This window comes from Colossoma macropomum, unplaced genomic scaffold, assembly GCF_904425465.1.
Source record: "Colossoma macropomum unplaced genomic scaffold, Colossoma_macropomum, whole genome shotgun sequence".
In the NCBI taxonomy this organism is placed as follows: Eukaryota; Metazoa; Chordata; class Actinopteri; order Characiformes; family Serrasalmidae; genus Colossoma; species Colossoma macropomum.
Window position 1 is genome coordinate 775,363 of NW_023494786.1, and position 14,553 is coordinate 789,915.

Genomic DNA, 14,553 nt, shown 5'->3' on the forward strand with positions numbered 1-14,553 from the left:
TAACACTAGAAGTCAATAGTCACCCAAATCTTTTCTGCACATACCTCCACAAAACATCTCACAACCTGCGTCCAGGTCTTCATTAAGGAGGTGCAGACTTGTAGACGTGGTTTAGGACACAGTATGAGTTACTGTGAGCTATAAAAATGAACAAAACTCCCCTGTGTAGCTGAACTCTGGGACGAGCCATTAGAGCCATTAGGCGTTGTGCTGAATTCTGACACCCCTTCAAAATCAGAATCCCCTTTATGGGCATGCACTTCATGTAGGCATACAGATGCTAGATTACATCATACGTCTGTTTATAAGTAACCGAAAAATATTGGATTTTTGATCTGAGATTATAAATATTTATATAAATTTAAGTATAAATATAGAATCCTTATGCCTGCGTGACGTGAATCAGCAGGGGAGTCTGATTTCTGCACAACACCTGTTATCTGCTATTCCTGCACCTACATTCTGAACAAAAAGTCTTCAATATTGTACCAAAGAAAGGTTCTATGACTTATAGAGGAACAATAGAGGAACCTTTTTGCTGCTGTTTAGAACCACTTTTGTAAAAAGGTTCTTTAAAGAGCCTTATACAAACCGATTTTCTATCATAGGAAAGAACTGTTTAACCACACAAAGATCCATTTATGCATTTAGAGTGTTCGTAGTTCTGTATAACACTGAATGTGTTTACATGCACTTCATAATCCGATGACTGCAGAAAATCAGATTTTGTCAGTAATCCGATCAACGCGTTTGCATGCACTTCATACATACATACATACATCATCTAAACCGCTTATCCTTCTGGGTCGCAGTGGGGTGCTGGAGCCTATCCCAGCTGTCTTTGGGTGGAAGGCAGGATCCTACATGCACTTCAGTAATCAGATAATGTGGAAACTCCAGGTCTACATGAGTCAGACAGTAATCAGATGTCTGTTTTACAACCAGCCAATAAACTCACAGAAGACGCGACGTAAACATAACGTAAAACTCAAACTTCATGCCGCATTTTTTTATTAAAACATCGCAACTTTACCTGAAAATATGAACAAACATCATCTAGAGGATGAAGAATGTTTAAATCATTGGTCAAGCGTGTATTTGATTTCAGTGTCGCTCCAAAAGTGTTTTGCTGCATCTCGCGGCGACGCTGCTCGCTTATTTCCAGTACCGTCATCTGTTTTCGCACATGCTCAGACTGAGAAATACGAAAGAAATCAGAGTAAGAGTTTACAGCACTGAGAAATCTGATTACTGAGCTAAAATCCAGCCTCTTTATCAGATTTCTTAATCAGATTTCTAGATCGGAGTATGGTGTTTACATGGCCATTTAAATAATCAGATAACTGGAGAAATCAGACTATGATTGGATTATTAAGTGCATGTAAACACACTCATTGTCTTAATAAAGATCCCTTACGTGTACTCAATAATCCGATCATAATCCGATTTCTGCAGTTATCTGATTATTCAAATGGTTGTGGAAAAAAAAAAAGAATCCAGGAGACTGGATTTTAGCTCAGTAATCAAATTTCTCAGTACATGTAAACTCTTACTCAGATTTCTTTGTTCAGGCTTCAAGCTGCTGCTACTGTTTTTAGCTTCATGCTAACGTACTTTCGTCCGTGTTCATAGAGAACAGTGAGTCACACAGTGTCAGAAACCACAGAATCAGGTCTATTAGAGACACTGAACACCTCCACACAGTCTGAGACTGTGTGTGATCATTTAGGCATACGGTTAGCACCATGCTAATTGCTAATTACATAAGCTTCCATTGCCCGTTAGCTATGTTAGCCACGTAGCTCCAGTGGAAAACTAAAGAAGCGAACTTATCAGGGTGAAATTGGGTAAAGCTGATTTTCTGCTGGACTGTCCCTTCGAAGGAGCTGACCCGTAGTGACCTTTTCCGTGAGTCAGTGATTTTATACAGTTTGAGGGACACAATCAGCAGCCAATCAGGTGTGTTTGTTTCCCCTTAACAGTGATGCTCTGAGGGCAGATCATGCCAACCTGCAGCACAGCTCAGCCGTTGCCCTGGAGACGGCGGCCTCTCATCAGGACCTGCTGGACAGAACCATCGAGCGTCTGCGCGGGGAGGTCAGCAGCGCCGCCAAAGAGAGAGAGGCCATGCAGAAGGAGAGGGACGAGGCAAAGGCCGAGGTAAACACTTATGATGTCTGTGTGGTTTTATCAGTTATAATTTATTGTGAAAAAGTATTCACCCCTTTGCATATTTGTCACACTTGAATGTTTCAGATCATCAAACTATTCTGAATATTAGACAAAGATAATCCAACTAAACACATAATGCTGTTTTTAAATGATGATTTCATTTATTGAAGGAAAAATGCTGTTCAGAACTATCTGCCCGTATGTGAAAAAGTAATTGCCCCCTTGGCTACTAAATCAACCGGTTAACCAAATTCAATGGACTACTGGGTTCAGTTTCACTGACCACTGGGCATGATTACTGCCAGACCTGTTGAATGTAAACATCACGTAAATAGAACCTGTCTGGCAGTGTGAAGCAGCTAGAAGGTATCAGAGAGCAGCACATGATGCCACGTTCTAAAGAGATTCAAATACAGATGCAAAGTCCGTGAAATCAGCTAGTCTTGAAATCAGCCACTCCAGAGAACCACAGAGAAAGCCATTATCCACTTGGAACAGTGGTGAACCTTCCCAGGAGTGGCCGGCCAACCAAAATTTCACCAAGAGCGCATCCAGGAGGTCACAAAAGAACCCAGACGGACATCTAAAGAACTGTAGGCCTCACTTGCCTCAGTTAAGGTCAGTGTACATGATTCCACACTAAGAAAGACACTGAGAAGAAATTACATCCATGGCAGAGTTGCAAGGCGCAAACCACTGATGACCAAAAAGAACACAAAGGCTCATCTCACATTTGCCAAAAACATCTAGATGACCCCCAAGACTTTTGGGATAATACTCTGTGGACTGATGAGTCAGAGGTGGAATTGTTGGAAGACATGGGTCTCGTTACATCCGGCATAAAGCTAACACTACATTCGTCCATAAGAACATCATACAGAACACCGACAGTGAAACGTGGTGGTGGTAGTGTGATGGTCTGGGGCTGCTTTGCTCCTGCAGGACCTGGACCCAGGACCTGAATTCTGCTCTCTGTCAGAAAATCCTAAAGGAGAATGTCCGCCCATCAGTTAGTGACCTAAAACTCAACCAGAGTTGGGTTATACAGCAGGACAATGAGCCGAAGCACACAAGCAAGTCCACCTCTGCATGACTCACTTGAATGACCTTTTAAACAGGCTTTTTTGTTACTGTGTCTTTAAGAACGATGTATGCAAATGAGCTCTGTTCTGACTATGCCTCATTCAAAGAGCAGTCCAGGCTGAAACACTCCATGCTAAACTGCTCTAGACTGAACAGCCGGATATATGCAAATGTGTGACGTCACAAAAACAAAGAATTCAAAACGGGCTGTTTTTGCAGTGTAGGTTCCATATATGGACTGTATGGACTGGAGAGTGAAACAAACAGTGTTTACAAACTATATCAGCCACTTTTATTTACAAAAAAGTGAGAAATATTCAATTTTCCATGATATGGGCTCTTTAAACGTGAAAAAATATATATTTTTCTATGTTTAATCCTCTTCAAACCTGTTGGAAATCATCTCAGGTGGCTCCTCATGAAGCTTTTTGAGACAATATCAACAGTGTGTAACAATTCTCCCCCCCCCTTCTCTCTCTCTCTCTCCCTCTCTCTCTCTCCCCACCTCTCTCTCCCCCTCTCTCTCTCTCTCCCCCCCCTCCCTCTCTCTCTCTCTCTCTCTCTCTCAGGTGTCTGCTGTGGTCTCCAGGCTGCAGAAGGAGCGGGGGATCTCTGGAAGTGCAGCTCTCTGAGCTCCAGGTTCAGATTCACAGATGTGTGTATGCTCAGTGCTGTAGGTGCAGATGTTCGTCCAGTCTGACTGTCTCCTGCGTGTGATTGACAGGTGGAGCTGTGTGAGATGAGCTCAGCCCTGCAGAAGAGAGAGGAGGAGAACAGGGGGCTGATGGGAAGACTGGCAGCAGTGCAGCACCAGCAGGTACAACATCAGAGGTCAACAGGGTCAGACTGACCTGTGACTGAGTGTAGAACCAGGTGTTAACTCTGTCTCTCTCTCTCTCTCTCTTTCTCTTTCTGTTCTCTCTCTTCTCTCCCTCTCTCCCTCTCTTTCTCTCTGGGCTCTCTCTCTCTCTTTCTGTCTCTCTCTCTCAGTATTCTCAGCAGCAGGTAGAGCAGATGTTGAGGGAGTTGATGGACAGCAAGAACAAGCTGACCTACGAGAAGGGCAAACTGCAGGTCTCTCTCTCTCTCTCTCTCTCTCTCTCTCTCTCTCTCTCAGTTCAGTTCATTTCAAGTTTGCTTTATTGACAGTTTACATTTCTATTGTCAAAGCACTGTAACAGTTATCTATATATAAAAAATAAACAATAACAATACAACAGTTAAGAAGGGAAATTGTTAATTATCAAATAATAATACAAAAGTACATCTAATAATAAAACAAAATGTAAGGATTCGTCAAAAACCAGACGCTCGCGGATTAAAAGGACAAAAGGTGTTTTAATAGGGCTAGGCAGATGCAAGGTCAGAAGGCAGGCGTGGGTCAAATCCAAAAGACAAACCATAAACATATCATATCACCGAGCAGACAGTCCAAAAAGAGGCAAGGCAAAAACGAAGTCAAAAAAATAGGCAAAGGTCCAAAAACACTGATCAGCAAAGACAGGCAACAGTACAAAAGGGCAAAGGCAAAGTCAAAGAACGAAATAATGGTCATAAACGTACAGCAAATAACACTTGGGGAAAACGCTCAGTATGTTCGTGGAGAAGCAATACCTCGCAAAGAGCGAAACTAAACTAAACTAGCCTGGGCTTAAAAGCTAGTCTGACTGAGTCATATGATTCAAAACACAGGTGCAAACATTTAGTACTCAGATGAGCGCGACCTCTGATAGGAGCGCGTAATCTCCTCAGAGGTCATGTGATTCCCCATAGTATTGTGGGTAATGCAGTCTGTCGAGTCCAAGTTATCTTGTGACACGGGTCGATGTGTGACACAAAATCTATTTAATATGTGTCTGCAGTATATAACAAGAGAAAATGAATATATTACATATATACAAATATATAACAGTGAGTAAAAGAAAAGATTGTTGTGTGGTGGTCACTCACTGGTCACTCTCTCCTCCCTCTCTCCTCTCTCTCTCTCTCTCTCTCTCTCCAACTCTAACACTATCCATATCAAAGCAGAAGACAAAGGCCCAGTCCCACTTCACCCTTCGCCCCTACCACTGAGCCCTTAGCCCTCTGTTTTGTGCGTTCACGTCTAGGGGTAGGGTGTCCCGATCGTTGAAATAGTGGGGTAGGGCGAAGTGTTGGGGCTACATGACCCTCCAAACTAAATCACTAATAGCATGCTAATGTCTCGGTAGCTAGCTAGCTAACTTTCCCGTTCCACCTTAAATAGTCCAGCAGTTCTGATGCCTGAAACGCCAGAATGTAACTGCTGCACCATTTAAGGTGGAACGGGAAAATTCAAACAAGAATCTGGCAAATATCTGACTTCAGCTTCATATCACTGAAGAATTAGTGGTGGGTGATAATAAATAATTGCCCCCCTCTTTGAAGTCATATGATGCCCTAAATGTAACTAAAGCCCAGCAGTGAGGAGCTGAACTTTACCCTCCTCTGCTGTCACTGCAGACTGGCAGCGTCGCCTACAGAGCAGCACCAGTAGCTGTTAATGAAGTGATGCTCTTTTTATTTGAGGGTCCCATTTCGTAGGAGAGATTTCAACCACTACCCTGTAACTCAGTTCCAAGGGGTTAGGGTGACACTCAAAAACAAGGGGTAGGGGTAAAAAGCAGAAATGGGATTGGGCCTTAGGTTATTTCTTTTGCTGTTTGTCAAAAAGTTCCAGTTGCTGGGTCACACAGCCGATCTGTCAGCTTGGTTGTTGCCGTGCCAACAGCAGAGAGGACAGTGACAGTCGAAAAATCAGAGAGCGAATAAAATAATGTTCTGCATTTCCACAGTTCAAATTTTCAAATTGTGTTTGGTTTGCAAGATCTTTATGATTTCTCTTATAGTGAAGTTGAAAGATTTAGATTTAGCCACGCCCCCTGCATTTGCACATGAGTATGTCTGATCCCCAGGCTGTGTGTGTGTGCATGTGTTCAGACTGAAGTGCAGCAGCTGGGGGCGGAGCTAAAGGCTCTGGGGGCGGAGCGCACAAAACAACACCAAACAGCCTCGTCTGGGGAGAACAACTACACACAGGTACACACACAATGGTCATTTATACAGAGGAAACACATTCACACCCATTCTCACCGTCCTCTCACTATCCTTTCTCTGCCCGCTGAAGGTGGCCGCTGTGTACGATGCGCTGGACGCAGCTCAGCTGGCCAACCGGAGTCTTTCTCAGAGTCTGGAGACGGCCTTACTGTCCAAACCAAACGTTACAACACGTTTCTGTTAGAGCTGGTCAGGTTCTGAGAGTGACCGCAGGCCTGCTGGCACCAGTGATGTAATTTAAAGGACTGGTGGGTGTGTCTCTGTGCGTGAATGTATGATGTCATCAGGGAGGCGGAGCTACAGGAGGCGAGGGAAGAGATTGGCCGCTTGGCTGGGCAGGTCGACGCCCTGAGGCAGCAGCTGCGCCGAGAAAAGCACCACAGGAGGAAGTCGGCTCAGCGGGATGTGGCTGAGGTACTCTCTGATTGGTCAGCACCTCTGACCTCACAACAGCTCAGTTAGACTGGGGTTAATTATATGTGAACTTGTGCTTAAATAAACAGTGTTAACGCGCAAAACACTCAGAAGTTGAATATGCATATTTTTATGATTTAGTTATTATTTTTAATTTTTTGTTGTTTTTTTGTTGATTTATTATTTTTATTGTTATTATTATATTTTAATTGGTGTCATTTATTTGATTTTTTTTAATCTTTACTGCTGTTGTCTTAGTTTTGCTTTCTATTTTATTTTTTACCCTACTTAGTTGTTTTATTGTTTATTTTTATTGCTTTATTTATTACTTTATTTATATTTGTTTTGATTTGTTTTGATTTCTGAATCCTATGTGCCTCATTTTTATTTATGTTATGTACTGTTTTAATATTTTCTTTCTTGTTTATTTTCTTAACTGCACCTTTTCTGTCATAAAATTATTATTTATTTATTGTTTTCGATCCCTTTTTAAATAATGCTGGGCTACATTGTAAATGAGGGTCAACCTCAATGTACTCCAAGTTTAAATAAAGGTTGATTAATTTATTGATTGATTGATACTCAGTTTTTCATTATTTATAGTCAGGCTTTCATTTTTACATGTATATTTTTATCAGTAGTTTGAATTTTATATATATATGTATGTTCAGTTTTTTATCCAATGTTCTTGACACATCATCTATAGGGAACAATAAACAAAATATAAAACATAAAAAAAAAAAAAATTCTGCAAATTGTAATGCACAATTTCCGTTTCTGTTTGTTTACCATATTTGGTGTTTAATATCTTGGAAAGAAATATAAGATAAAGCATAAAATGTGCCATAACTTCTGCATTTTAGGTTTTATTTTTTATTGCAATAAAAATAAACAGTGATTGTGCATTAAATTGTGTGTCAACTGTTGGCTGTATGACCTCCTGCTCATTAGTCGCCCTCTTTTCTCCCATTTTAATCTCTCCTCCTCTCTGCCAGCTGAAGAAAGCACTTGAAGATGCGTCCAGCAGGTCAGGTGACCTGTCGCGAGCCAATCGGGAGCTGCGTGAGAAAGTGTCTGAGCTGGAGAACCTAGTGTCCAGTCAGAGGTCCCGAATTAAAGCCCAGAAAGCCCAACTAAAGCAGCACCTGGACAGTAGAGTGGCCCTGAGCAGCTCTCAGAGAATGAAGGTATGACCCTTAATCTCTATCTGCTGCGTCTGCGGCGGATGCTCGGTTACCACAGCAATCGCTGACCTAATCCTACATTAATGAATGTTTTAACTGCATTTAAAGGTGCAGTGTGTAAAATTAGTGTATAATCACCTGTAACTATGAGTCACTGTGTTTTCGTCAGCTTAGAATGAGCCCTTCATATCTACAGAGGAAGCAGCTCCTCTTCCAACAGAGGCTGCCGCCGCCATGTTTCTACAGTAGCCCAGAATGGACGAACCAAACACTGGCTCTAGAGGGCGCCTTTCAAATCTTCACGCTCAAGCAGCTTGAATTTGGTAGTGCTGTAGCTTGGATTGGAGGACGTATAAAGGAGAAGAATCAGTGGTTGATGTCGGTGCTGTCTGTTGTGAGAAGTTTGAGAACCCAAATTTAGACAAATGGAGGATCAGATTTATTATTTAGCACAAGAAAAAGCGAGGGAGGGTGAATCCTCAGTGTCAAAGAAGAGAAAGAAAAGCCTGATCGTCACTGTAGGTTCTACTACACGCTTGGAAAGGGAGGGGTGATGGAGGGGATTCAGTTGGTTGCAATATGCAGCCTCACCACTAGATGTCACTAAATCTTAAAGGACCCATATAATGGAAAACTGAACTTTCCTCACTTTCTTCAAATATGCGTTTCAAGCAGTATGTAAACAAGTTTAAAATGCACTGGTCTATGAGGTCTATATATGGAAACTAACCCGCAAAACCAGCAACACAGGAACCCACCAATTTGGATAAATCAACCTATACGGGCTGTTCTGCTCTTTCAGAGAGATTCAGAGTGGTTTGGTGTGAAATGGTTCAGATGTCTTTACAGTGGTGGTGATAGGAACCAGGGGTCGCCATGACTACAACACAAATATAGACATTTTATTTACTATCCAGAACCACCAGTGAACCTACACGAGTCTTCTGAGTTTATATGGAACATTGATGATGGGAAAATAGTGGAAAATCTGAAATACGTTTTCTTTGGGGACTATTTTGCCTCACAACACCCTGCATATCATGTATCCCTCCACCATGAATGGATCTTTAGAGTGAGTTCTAGGCCAAACGGTGTTCAGAACCAGTTTATTTTAGAGATGGACATCTGGTTCCTATCACTGTTTCACCCCAAACCACTCTGTACAACTTTGTTTACATCTCAACAACTTAATTATGCAGATATTTAAGTATTTATCTATTTATTCACCCCAATTTAACTATGAATGTTATTCACTCCCCACTTCAACATTTCTCTGAAGAGAATTTATACCATTTGTGGCAAAACTAAGGCCAGAATTCAACCAAGATGTGACCACTGGTTCTCGCAAAATATGTATCCAGAAAATACACATACAGATTCTCAGTAGTCAAAACTCTCCTATAGGAATAGGTCATTAGTGATGATGCATTGGTAAAGAGATGTGTTTTGTGTTCCTGCAGGACTTGGAAGCGGAGATAAAAAGCCTTGAGAGCTCGAAGAATGAATATGAGAGGATGTGTTATGAACAGGTACCTCGTTACAGCCGCAAACATGCAAAACACACAAACACAAAACAGGCTGAACGCTGTGAACATGCTGTCGCACATGCCAGGCAAGGTCAGTTTGATTTGGTAATATTGGATTATATGACTGAACACAGTCTGACGGCTCATGACTTTGAGTACAGTGTTGATTTATAAAGCACAATTTAGACACAAAGGCCATTCAGACTGCTTTACATGAATAAAAGCAGCTTTTAGAAACAGCTGTGTGTGTGTGTGTGTGTGTGTGTGTGTGTGTGTGTGTGTGTGTTTCAGTCTCAGGCGTTTCTGCAGGTGCGCAGTGAGATGGCAGCTCTGCAGGGCTGAGTTGCAGAGTCTGTCCTCCAGCCAGCAGGGGGAGCTCCAGGCAGAGAGGACGCTCAGTCGCACACTGCAGGAGAAATGCAAAGTTAGTTCTCCATCTCCAAACTCAACTTTTAAAAGATTTATACCGATTGAACATTTTTATTACGAAACATAAAAAAACAGCACAATCTGGTCAAGAATTTTTTTTGTTCAATACCAAATGTAGTGCACCAGACTGCTAGTTAATACCATGGGTGTTTGGTTGATTCTGATTGGTCTAACTCAGGGGTTCCAACCCAAATGTTAAGAAGAGCCATTTTGTCCCGTTTCAACAAAAATCGACCCACCTTGGGAGCCACAAAATTTCATGTCCATTTTACTGAAGTGACGTTTTACCATCTTGGCTGTAAACATGTCTCAGTATGTGCTAAAATATAATATAAACATAAACACAGACTTACTTTGCTCTGTCTTAAGCTTTAACTCAGCTATAGCTGCTTTTCTCACATCTCCAGCAGGAAACTTTTCCTCAAAAGTAGAACAGTTTCTGTAAAATGTCTCTCAACGTTCGACTTTTACGAGCCTGAAGTCGCTTCTTATTCTCCAGCTTCTTGTTGAATTTTCCTGTTCCACCTTAAATAGTGACAGGACGTAAGTGCCAGCACCGTTTAAGGCGGAACGGGAGGATTTAAACAAGAAACTGACTTCAGCTTCACAACCTTTTAGTGTTTGTCAGTTTCTCACTGCAGATTAAACGTATCAGGAAACCAGCTGGAGTGATTATAAACACAAATAAGCCCATTCGTCTCCAAATTATCGGCGTTCGTCTTAAATCTCTCTCTTTGCCTTTTTGTTAGCTACTAACGAGGCGAGATTGTTGTCTGCATTGCTATGGTACCGCCGTCTGTTTTCACACATGCGCAGACTGAGAGAAAGGAAAGAAATCAGAGTAAGAGTTTACATGCACTGAGAAATCTGATTACTGAGCTAAAATCCAGCCTCTTTATCAGATTTCTTTATCAGATTTCTTAATCAGATTTCTAGAGCTTACTCTGATCTAAGATATCAGAGTGAGCTGTTTACACGACCATTTGAATAATCAGATAACTGCAGAAATCTGATTATGATCAGATTATTGAGTGCATGTAAATTATTATCTCTTTTAAAACATTTGAGGGAAATTCCCTGAAAACCCAGTAAGTTGGGGGAGTGAGTGGCTTTTACTGTCCACAAAGGAGGACGAAGTGGTTTTAGAATTACTGGCCTAGTGGAGCACTCCTACCTCTAACTGAGTGTGTGTGTGTGTGTGTGTGTGTGTGTGTGTGTGTGTGTGTGTGTGTGTGCGTGTAGATTCTGGAGGAGTGTGTAGTGAAGTTAAGCGCAGAGAGAGATGAAACAGAGCTGAGGATGAGGGAGGTCAGCCAGGAGTCTCAGCAGGTACATCTACCACCACGCAGTGCATTTACATTGACCCAGGCTCGTCCTCTGCTTTAGCTGGCTGTATGCGGCTGTTACGAGGGCGTTACATGCAAAATCCAGTAGAAATTTTGTCTAAGTCAATATTTACATAATTAATGCTTTAGAAATTTTGCATAATCATGAAGTCAACTAAGTGCATATCAGTAAAGCAGCACTATGTACGTTTTGGGGATTTGGCGCCCCCTCTATGTAATTGCACGCAGCGTGCAGAGGAACATTCTGTAGCTTCGGTTGTGCTTCGGACCCCCAAAAGTGGATGAATCTAATGATCAGTCAAAACTTGGTCGCGTCTTCTTAGGATGTGAGTGAATTACCTACTATTGTCATCATATCTTCATCAGTATTGAACATGTGTTGATTCTGAGATCATTTGAGAGGAAGGTGAAGGTGTGAAAAATAGGTGTAAAATTCTCAAAAAAAAGTTTTAAGTAAATAAATAAAAGAATCTTTTGGTCCCCAATTCACTTGTTTTTGCTTTTCACCCCATCCCTCGTCTGTCCCACTCTTCTGTCCGCAGATTTCGGAGAACCTTCAAGAGGCGCACAGCTGGTTCCGCTCCAGGTTTGACAGCCTGAACAGTGAAGTGGAACCTGAGGAGCATCCTGAGTCCAGCGGGAATGTAAAGGACATCCCAGCCCCAGAACAGGATACGGGCGAGATATCCTCCAATAACAGATCCGTGAGTAACAGCTTCGGATCGGGATCTGGAGGAAAATCTGATTCACACATTCCTTTAATTTTAGAACTGGAACTATACAGATTAATAGACGCTCACATCCCGAACAATTAGCATGGTGCTAACTGCAGGCCTGAATCATCACACACTCGCCTCAAACTGTGTGGAGTTGTTCAGTAATCCATCTAAGTGCTGTTCAGACTGCCAGCACAAATCAGATTTTTTTTGGCATATCCAGATTGGATTTAGGCTTTGTTCACACAGCAGGTAAAAGTGGCCCAAATCTGATCTTTTTTCTATATATGTGACTCAGATGTGTGTCTGTGTGTCGGTGTGATCAGATAAACACACTGAATCTGACATTTTCGGTTCCGATTTGAGACGCGTTCATTTGTGGTACTGAAATCCGATACGTGACGATAGCGTGACGCTCTGTCCTTTTACACATGAGGGTCAGTTTAGGAGCTGATCTGTTCAGACTGATGTCGCATACAGACCACATTTAAAATATAATGTGAACAGCCAAACAAAACAGATCAGATTTGGTGAGAAAATCAGATCTGGGCCACTTTTACCTGTCTGAACGCAGCCTTTGATAGTCTAGACAGAAAAAAAAGCACATGAAATCTGATTTTTGTGAATCGGATATAAAGCTCATTTGGAGGTGGTTTGAAATGGGATTCCAATCAGATTTTACATGTGTGTCTCAGTCTGGACGCTCAAATCGGATTTCAACATGTCTTTTGCGTGACTCGCAACGACAACATCGAATCCAGATTCGTTTGAAATCCGCATCACCAGCATAGCTACGTAGTTACTGACGCCTACGTTGTTACCACGGCAACCCATGCAGACAGACGATGGGTTGCATGATGTCTGGAAACACAAATCCAATCTGATCACTCGTAACAGAGCGGACGGTCATCTCAAAAGATCTGGCTTGAGAAACAAATCGGATTCCCCTGCAGTCTGAACTCAGCCTAATAGACTTGATTATGTGGTTTGTGACACTATGATGCACTGTTATCTATAAACATGGACTAAAGTGCGTTAGCGTAAAGCTAAGAACAGTAGCAGCCTGAATTTTGTCTGTACTTTTGTTCATTTTTGTACATAACTTTATGTATAACTCTCATTTTCACTGTAATACACACCTAACAGTAGTCACTAGTTTTCACTGGTAACTGTGACCGATCGATTTGTCACTGATTGTGTTAACATGCACTTAACAATCCGATCATTATCGAATTTCTGGAGTTATCTGATTATTCAAATGGTCGTGTATACAGCACACACTGATTGCTTAGATCAGATTAAGGCCTAGAAATCTGATTAAGAAATCTGATAAAGAGGCTGAATTCAAGCTCCGTAAAGGGGTTTTTCAGTGCATGTGTACTCTTACTCTGATTTCTTTCGTTTCTCTCAGTCTGCACATGCGCAGTGTTTAACACACCACAAAACACTTTGGAAACGATGGTGAAACCGACTACATGCTTAACGAAATGAACAGTTTGAACATTGTTCATCTTCTAGACCCCATATTTCAAACGCAAAGCACAATCATATCCGGCCCGCAAAATTATTTTAACTTTCTTTTGATATTTGCCCGTTTCACAGCGCGCTAGACTACAATCCCCAGCATGCACTGCAACGCTGCCACCATGCTCCCCCAGCAGGTTACAGTACAATTCTACCACACCTGTCACATCACCAGACACACTGGCTGTGTTTTAGTGGCAGTTAGACCAACATAAACACTACATACACTAAAAACACTGAGCAGCTCAGAAAGTGATCCTAAGAATTAATGAACTTACAGCAAACAGCGTCCAGTTCAAGTGCATAGGTAGGTTAAAAGACTGACCTCTTGGGGATTTTCAGGGGAGATTTTACATTTTGATATATAGACACACCAATATTGACACCCTTGGTTAATTATGAGCAAAATGATTTTAAAAAAAAATTCTTAATTATTTATCTTTTTTTGATCATTCATTCAAAATATTAACAAAAATCTAATCTTCACGTATAATGATCAGCCACATGCTTTGAGGCGAGTCTGTGGTGATTTAGTTGGTTAGCACGATGCTAATTGGTGATGTATTAGCTTCTATTACTAGTTCATTAGCCTCGTAGCTCCAGTGCTAAAACTGTAGAAGCGAACTTCAGACGCTAAACACGTCTCAGCTGTTCGTCTATGTTTGGTTAAATAGTGAAATTGTGTGAATCTTGTGTTATGTTGTGTTTTGTGTTCAGGTTCTGCAGTGCGTTGCGGAGCCGGAGCTGGAGCGCTGGGCGTCCACCCTGCAGCGCTGGGAGACGAAGAGGGAGCTGGCCCGCATCGCAAGTGGACACAAACGCATTGGACGAACGCACTCATTAACGTAGCACACTCCCTCATATACAGCCATACGGGCAGAAGTTTTAGACCCCCAGTCAAATAGCATGTTTTGTTGACACACTTAAATATGACATTCTTAATGACAAATTAAGCCCAGTTACGCTCAGTTTCGCTGCTGGACTGAGAACCAGAAATATCCAGCCAGCAGTGTCCTGTGGGCAGCGTCCTGTGACCACTGATGAAGGACTAGAGGATGACCAACACAAACTGTGCAGCAGCAGA

The 14,553-nt window shown here is 41.9% G+C and overlaps 1 protein-coding gene across 1 annotated transcript in view; it reads left to right on the plus strand.

Annotated features, from left to right (window-relative positions):
* The window catches only part of ccdc150 (coiled-coil domain containing 150), a 26,572-nt gene extending 12,019 nt beyond the window's left edge, over positions 1-14,553 (plus strand). Inside the window, 15 exon segments of the mRNA XM_036598255.1 lie at positions 1,983-2,160; positions 3,825-3,866; positions 3,868-3,894; positions 3,980-4,072; positions 4,246-4,329; positions 6,214-6,312; positions 6,401-6,543; positions 6,618-6,744; positions 7,740-7,931; positions 9,389-9,457; positions 9,746-9,790; positions 9,792-9,878; positions 11,126-11,212; positions 11,772-11,933; positions 14,187-14,553. Of these exon segments, the coding sequence (XP_036454148.1) occupies positions 1,983-2,160; positions 3,825-3,866; positions 3,868-3,894; positions 3,980-4,072; positions 4,246-4,329; positions 6,214-6,312; positions 6,401-6,543; positions 6,618-6,744; positions 7,740-7,931; positions 9,389-9,457; positions 9,746-9,790; positions 9,792-9,878; positions 11,126-11,212; positions 11,772-11,933; positions 14,187-14,318 (1,567 nt within the window). The 3' untranslated portion in view covers positions 14,319-14,553.